Here is a 6121-nt window from a genome sequence, read left to right as displayed (position 1 = left end):
CCATTAGGCTTAGTAAACGACACATTAGTCATTTAGGACGTGTTTGGTGAACGCAAAAAGGTAAAACTCGTAAGTGTACGATGTCACAGGGAGTTGTGAAATCCTGTTTTACGTGAAAGAGTTTTATTGATGTTTGACTTATGACCAGTAGTAAGGTTGGTGAAGTGTTTAACAAAATTGAGACGATATGAGATCAGTATGCGAATGTTAAGCACATCGTTTTAACCCCGGCTTGTTTTATAACCTTTTGCCGCCTTACTTTACCATCACATGTTTGAAACATATCACCTTGTATATTAAGCCTGTCTTGTAACATCTGTTTCGCATAACACTTATACGCTTTACACCTTTATACCATATGAAAATCTTGGTAATTGAAACTATATGTATATATGTACTGAAATTTTTTTTGCTTTTTCTTTAAATGAATTCAAGAGTGAAGTGGTATGAAATCTCTTCTATTTTGTATCAATTTTCGAGTACGAAAATTTTTATAAGGTGGATAGGATGTAAGACCCAAGAATTTTGAAAAGTTTTATTTTAAATCAATCTCAAATCATATATTTATTTATAGTTTTAATTTCAGAAATTATTTTTATTAAAGATAATAAGAATTTTATATGATTTGATTTTAGATGATTTATATTTATATCATTTAATACTTTAAGTTAAAGATATAGAAAATTAATTATATTATATCTAATCCTTTAATTAGAATATTTCATCGAAATTAATTTGTAAATTTATGATTAAATAATATTTTCTTTAAAGATGATTTTGTTGAATTAAAATTGGTTTTCAATTACTCTACTACCCTTAATTTTAGTAAAATGACCAAACTGCCCCTAACCCTAATTCTATCATCATCGCCTCTCTTTCCTCTTCACCTATGCAGCCCCAACCCTCCTCTCCTCACTCTTTCTGCCTTCAAACCATTCACACACAAAACAAAAGCATTCACATACATGGAGGAGAGATCTGAGAGGGGAGATGCGTCACCGGTAGGGTGTGGGCCGCCGTCATGCCGTCGTCGAGCTGGAGGGAGGAGCCGTCGCCGCCACGCCTCACCGTCGAAGCCCCACGTCGCTGCCGCTGCTGCTGGAGGATTCTCGCCGCCGTTCTCGTGCCCAATCGCTGTCGTTTACCATCCATCCAGCCCAAACTACTACTGCACAAGGAAGCCAACGAAGAGGTCGCCGCCACTGCGCCATGCGTCGCCGCCGACCTGCCTCGATGCCGCCGTCGCGGATCAGATCTGAGGCAAGGAAGAGAGACACAAAGGAGGGAACCGCGTGCAGCCATCGCGCCCTCGCCACAAAGCCATCGCTGCCGAAGCTCCACGCCGTCTCTGCCGCCCGAAACCCTATCGCCAATGCTGATCTGTGCGCCACCGCTGCTGAAACTTGTCGCGGCCACCGATGGTTCCGTCACTATTGTGCGTCGCCGTCCAGGGAAGGGGGAGGAGACGTGCGACTGAGAGACGCACCGAGGAAGAAAAGCACCGCCGTTTGCCATTGCCACTGCTGGAGGCTGCGACGCCGCGCCTTTGGCTGCCAGGAAATGGTGTTGTTGCTGTAGGAGACTGTCGTCAAAGTTGCTGCTCCACTTCCGTCATTCTTCCCTTCACAGTAAGTTTCCTGTGCTCTGAAACTCGTATTGTAATTGTTCTAGTTATCTGTAGTTAAGGATTCTGATGTATAGGTGTTGTAAGGTCAATTTTATGGGGTTGCATGTCAAAATTGAGGTTGCTGCTGAACCATCAGAGTTTTCGGCCAGTATCGAAGCTGCTGTCCGGTCAATTTGGAAGCTGTTATTGTGTCGTTCTATTTTGTTTATCATGGTAAGGTTATTCGGTTCCATTCTTGTTTATCGCAATACTCTATTATCAATTATGTTCTAATATCGCTCAATATCCATTCCGTGTTAATTCTAAATTATGTCAGATATGTGGTTGTTGCCGTGATCCGTGCGGTTGCTTGAGAATTTCTACGGTTGCTGCCAATTAACATGAGAATAAGGATTTAATGGGTTTAATTAGGCAACTTGCGACTAATCGAGGTAGGATTTTTCTTAAAATCTATTTTATATTACAGAGTTATGATAAATAGATATCGATGGAAAGAGATTTACTTCTGTGATTATATTTGTCTTATGGATGTGATGGCTTGTTGGACTGAATTATTGGGTGCTTGATTGCGTGAGTGGTGTGTGGTTGTGGATAAAAACCGGTTTGTAATGTCATTTACTTGATTATTAAGAAAGGTGGATTTTCTTGGTTTTAGAGTTTACTTAGTAATATAAATAAAACGATTTTAGAAATAATTTGAGATATGAAAATAAATTGATTCTGGGAGCGGTTTGATTGTGAGTTGGTTTGATTTTATGAAAGATTTAATATTTGAGCTGATTCGATTTTAAAAAGAGTGTTATTTTTAGAATTGGTTGATTTGAAAATAATTTGACATTGGAACTGGTTCAATTCTGGAAAATGTTTAAGATTTGGAAATGGTTGAGAAAAGGTTTGAGAAATATTTGGATGGGACCCGAAAAGGGTGGCAGTGTCTGAGTTTTAGAGGAGATGCTGCTGAAATTTTATAAAATTGAAAGTTTTATTTAAAGTAATTAATTAAAAAGATTTGTTTTTAAGCATTATACGTTTTAAGATTGATTTGTCTATCAAAGAAAGAATTTTTTTTTGGAATTGAGATTGTTAACGAACAGAATGAAAAAGAGGATGATGAGGATTTTATTTGAAATATGGCTTTGAAATGAACTTGGAAATGAGATTTGGATTGATGAATGATTATGATGTTGAGAATGTTGAGATGTGAACTTTGGATTATTCACATGGCTTATGAATTTGAAATATCTGAGATACGAGGTTCCCTGGGTTAAGTGCCGTAGCTTGCCACCACGTGTACCAGGTTGAAAACTCGATACTCTGTTGACCCTACGATGTAAGTGTGTGACCAGGCACTATATAAATTCCCGGGAATGTTACCACCATTGAGTAATATTGATTATTTGAGAAAAAAGCTATGCATAGACTCTAGGGGATGCACGTTGGGAGACAGTCTAAGTACAATTCAGACTTGTCTGGTTGGCTGGATAACCAACATATGAGCCTCATCAGCCATAGAACAGGCATGCATATGCATTTGTATGCTTTGCTTGAGTTTGAACTTGTTTTGGTTTGCCTAATTGCTAAACTGTTCGTAACTGCTACTTGAACTATTTGCTGTAACTGCTGCCTACTTGTGCTTTCCTTGTCTGCCTTGTCCATGTTTGTCCTGGCGTGCTACATTTGAGATTGAACCCTGGTGCTGAATTAATGATTGTGTTGTTTGATTGCGTGGTTGGTTTCTGATTGAGATTTTCTTATAAGAAAGGAAAGGTTTTGGATTTGTGAAAGATTAAACATTGTTCCTTTGAAAAAGTTTTTAAACGATTTCTTATGGTTTTAAAAGATTCATAAGGCAATGATAATCACTGAGCTTGAGAACAGTTTTCTTAATAAATATCTTCTTATAACAACTTTGAAATTCTGTGGTGAGACCGTGTGGTTAGGTTCTCACCCCCTACAGCTTTTTTCAGGAACCAGATGAGGAAGTATTCTGGAGAGTTATACTGCGTTTGATTTATATATGTTGATGTATTAACTAGATTATTTTCTTCCCTCGTCTTCGTTATTACAAGTTTGTAAGAGGGATAGGAATTGTATGTTTTATATGTATAATATATTGAGTTATTATGTAAGGAGTCTTGTATATGAATCTATGCCTGCTTGTACTTTTCTTAAAATAAAGTATTTATTTCTGGTTTTCAAAGAAATCAGCGATACAGCGTCAAGTCACAGGCTCCTATTTTATTATTTAGTACGTAAAGTAGTCGTAATACTTCCTGCTATCAGAGTAGTGCAGACGGAAGCGTGACTTCTGATAGTGAGGGTGTTACAATCTCTTAGTATCTCGATTCCTAATACAAAAGAGGCATCACCAAGATCTTTTATTTCAAATTTGTTTGATAGAAATTTCTTAGTTTCATGAAACAAGCCTATATCATTACTGGCAAGTAGAATGTCATCAACATATAAGACTAAAAATATGTATTTACTCCCACTGAACTTGAGGTATTGGTGCACGAATTGTAAATCACACTTTTTACAACTCGTACCACTAACCAGCAAGTGCACTGGGTCGTCCAAGTAATACCTTACGTGAGTAAGGGGTCGATCCCACGGAGATTGTTGGCTTGAAGCAATCTATGGTTATCTTGTAACTCGTAGTCGAGAAAACAATAAAATAATTCACTTATCAAATTTGATTGCAAGGAATAAAAGGGCAAAACACAAATTATACTTGTATGCAATGATGGAGAATATGTTGGAGTTTTGGAGATGCTTTGTCTTCTGAAATTCTGCTTTCCTCTGTTTTCTAATTCACGCACGCACGTCTTCCTATGGCAAGCTGTGTGTTGGTGGATCACCGTTGTCAATGGCTACCATCCATCCTTCCAGTGAAAAGGGTCCAGATGCGCTGTCACCGCACGGCTAATCATCTGCAGGTTCTCAATCGTACCGGAATAGGATTTACTATCCTTTTGCGTCTGTCACTACGCCCAACACTCGCGAGTTTGAAGCTCGTCACAGTCATTCAATCCCTGAATCCTACTCGGAATACCACAGACAAGGTTTATACTTTCCGGATTCTCTTGAATGCTGCCATCAATCTAGCTTATACCACAAAGATTCTGATTAAGAGATCTAAGAGATATTCATTCATTCTATGGTGGAACATAAGTGGTTGTCAGGCATGCGTTCGTGGAGGAATGATGATGATTGTCACGTTCATCACATTCAGGTTGAAGTGCGAATGGATATCTTAGATAAGAACACGCATGTTTGAATGGAAAACAGAAATACTTGCATTAATTCATCGAGACACAGTAGAGCTCCTCACCCCCAACAATGGAGTTTAGAGACTCATGCCATCAAAAGGTACAAAGTTCAGATCTAAAAATGTCATGAGATACAAAACAAGTCTCTAAAAGTTGTTTAAATACTAGACTAGTAAACTAGGTTTACAGTAAATGAGTAAACTAAGATGGATGGTGCAGAAATTCACTTCTGGGGCCCACTTGGTGTGTGCTGGGGCTGAGACTTAAGCTAATCACGTGCATAGGGCTGTTTTGGGCGTTCAACGCCAGCTTTGGATCCTTTTCTGGCGTTGAACTCCAACTTGTACTTGTTTCTGGCGCTGGACGCCAGACAGCAGCATGGAACTGGCGTTGAACGCCAGTTTACGTTATCTATCCTTGAGTAAAGTATGGACTATTATATATTTCTGGAAAGCCCTGGATGTCTACTTTCCAACTCAATTGGAAGCGCGCCATTTGGACTTCTGTAGCTCCAGAAATTCCATTCTGAGTGCAGAGAGGTCAGAATCCAACAGCATCAGCAGTCCTTTTTCAGCCTGAATCAGATTTTTGCTCAGCTCCCTCAATTTCAGCCAGAAAATACCTGAAATTACAGAAAAACACACAAACTCATAGTAAAGTCTAGAAATATGAATTTTGCCTAGAAACTAATGAAAATAAACTAAAAACTAACTAAAACATACTAAAAACTATATGAAATTAACCCCAAAAAGCGTATAAAATATCCGCTCATCAAAACACCAAACTTAAACTGTTGCTTGTCCCCAAGAAACTAGATAAATAAAATAGAATATTAATAATTCAAGAAGCAATAATGTCTCAGAGTTTTTGAGTGAAGCTCAGATTCTAATTAGATGAGTGGGACTAGTAGCTTTTTGCTTCCGAACAGTTTTGGCACCTCACTTTATCCATTGAAGCTCAGAGTGATTGGCATCTATAGGAACTTAGAATTCAGATAGTGTTATTGATTCTCCTATTTTAGTATGATGATTCTTGAACACAGCTACTTTATGAGTCTTGGCCGTGACCCTAAGAACTTTGTTTTCCAGTATTACCACCGGATACATAAATGCCACAGACACATAATTGGGTGAACCCTTTTAGATTGTGACTCAGCTTTGCTAAAGTCCCCAATTAGAGGTGTCCAGGGTTCTTAAGCACACTCTTCTTTTACTTTGGACCTTGA

The 6121-nt window shown here is 38.4% G+C and overlaps 1 protein-coding gene across 1 annotated transcript; it reads left to right on the top strand.

The window, feature by feature from the left end:
* The first annotated feature begins 965 nt into the window (after positions 1-965).
* Positions 966-3831, top strand: LOC140175963 (uncharacterized). The gene is made up of 4 exons (XM_072205814.1): positions 966-1628; positions 1712-1840; positions 1944-2058; positions 3595-3831. Exons 1-3 carry the CDS (start codon positions 1419-1421, stop codon positions 2004-2006), a joined length of 402 nt encoding a protein of 133 aa, XP_072061915.1. The 5' UTR covers positions 966-1418; the 3' UTR covers positions 2007-2058; positions 3595-3831.
* Positions 3832-6121: the final 2290 nt, after the last annotated feature.

The sequence above is a fragment of the Arachis hypogaea genome, chromosome 11 (genome assembly GCF_003086295.3).
Source record: "Arachis hypogaea cultivar Tifrunner chromosome 11, arahy.Tifrunner.gnm2.J5K5, whole genome shotgun sequence".
Classification (NCBI taxonomy): domain Eukaryota; kingdom Viridiplantae; phylum Streptophyta; class Magnoliopsida; order Fabales; family Fabaceae; genus Arachis; species Arachis hypogaea.
Note: the sequence above shows the minus strand (reverse complement) of the source record. Positions and strands in the feature narration are given on the sequence as shown.

Bases quoted from the DNA above. Each gene is read 5' to 3' on its own strand.
- LOC140175963 (XM_072205814.1), top strand. From the start codon at position 1,419: ATGGTTCCGTCACTATTGTGCGTCGCCGTCCAGGGAAGGGGGAGGAGA. The intron at 1,629-1,711 runs GTAAGTTTCCTG...AGGTGTTGTAAG, and splicing joins CCGTCATTCTTCCCTTCACA to GTCAATTTTATGGGGTTGCA. The intron at 1,841-1,943 runs GTAAGGTTATTC...AAATTATGTCAG, and splicing joins GTTCTATTTTGTTTATCATG to ATATGTGGTTGTTGCCGTGA.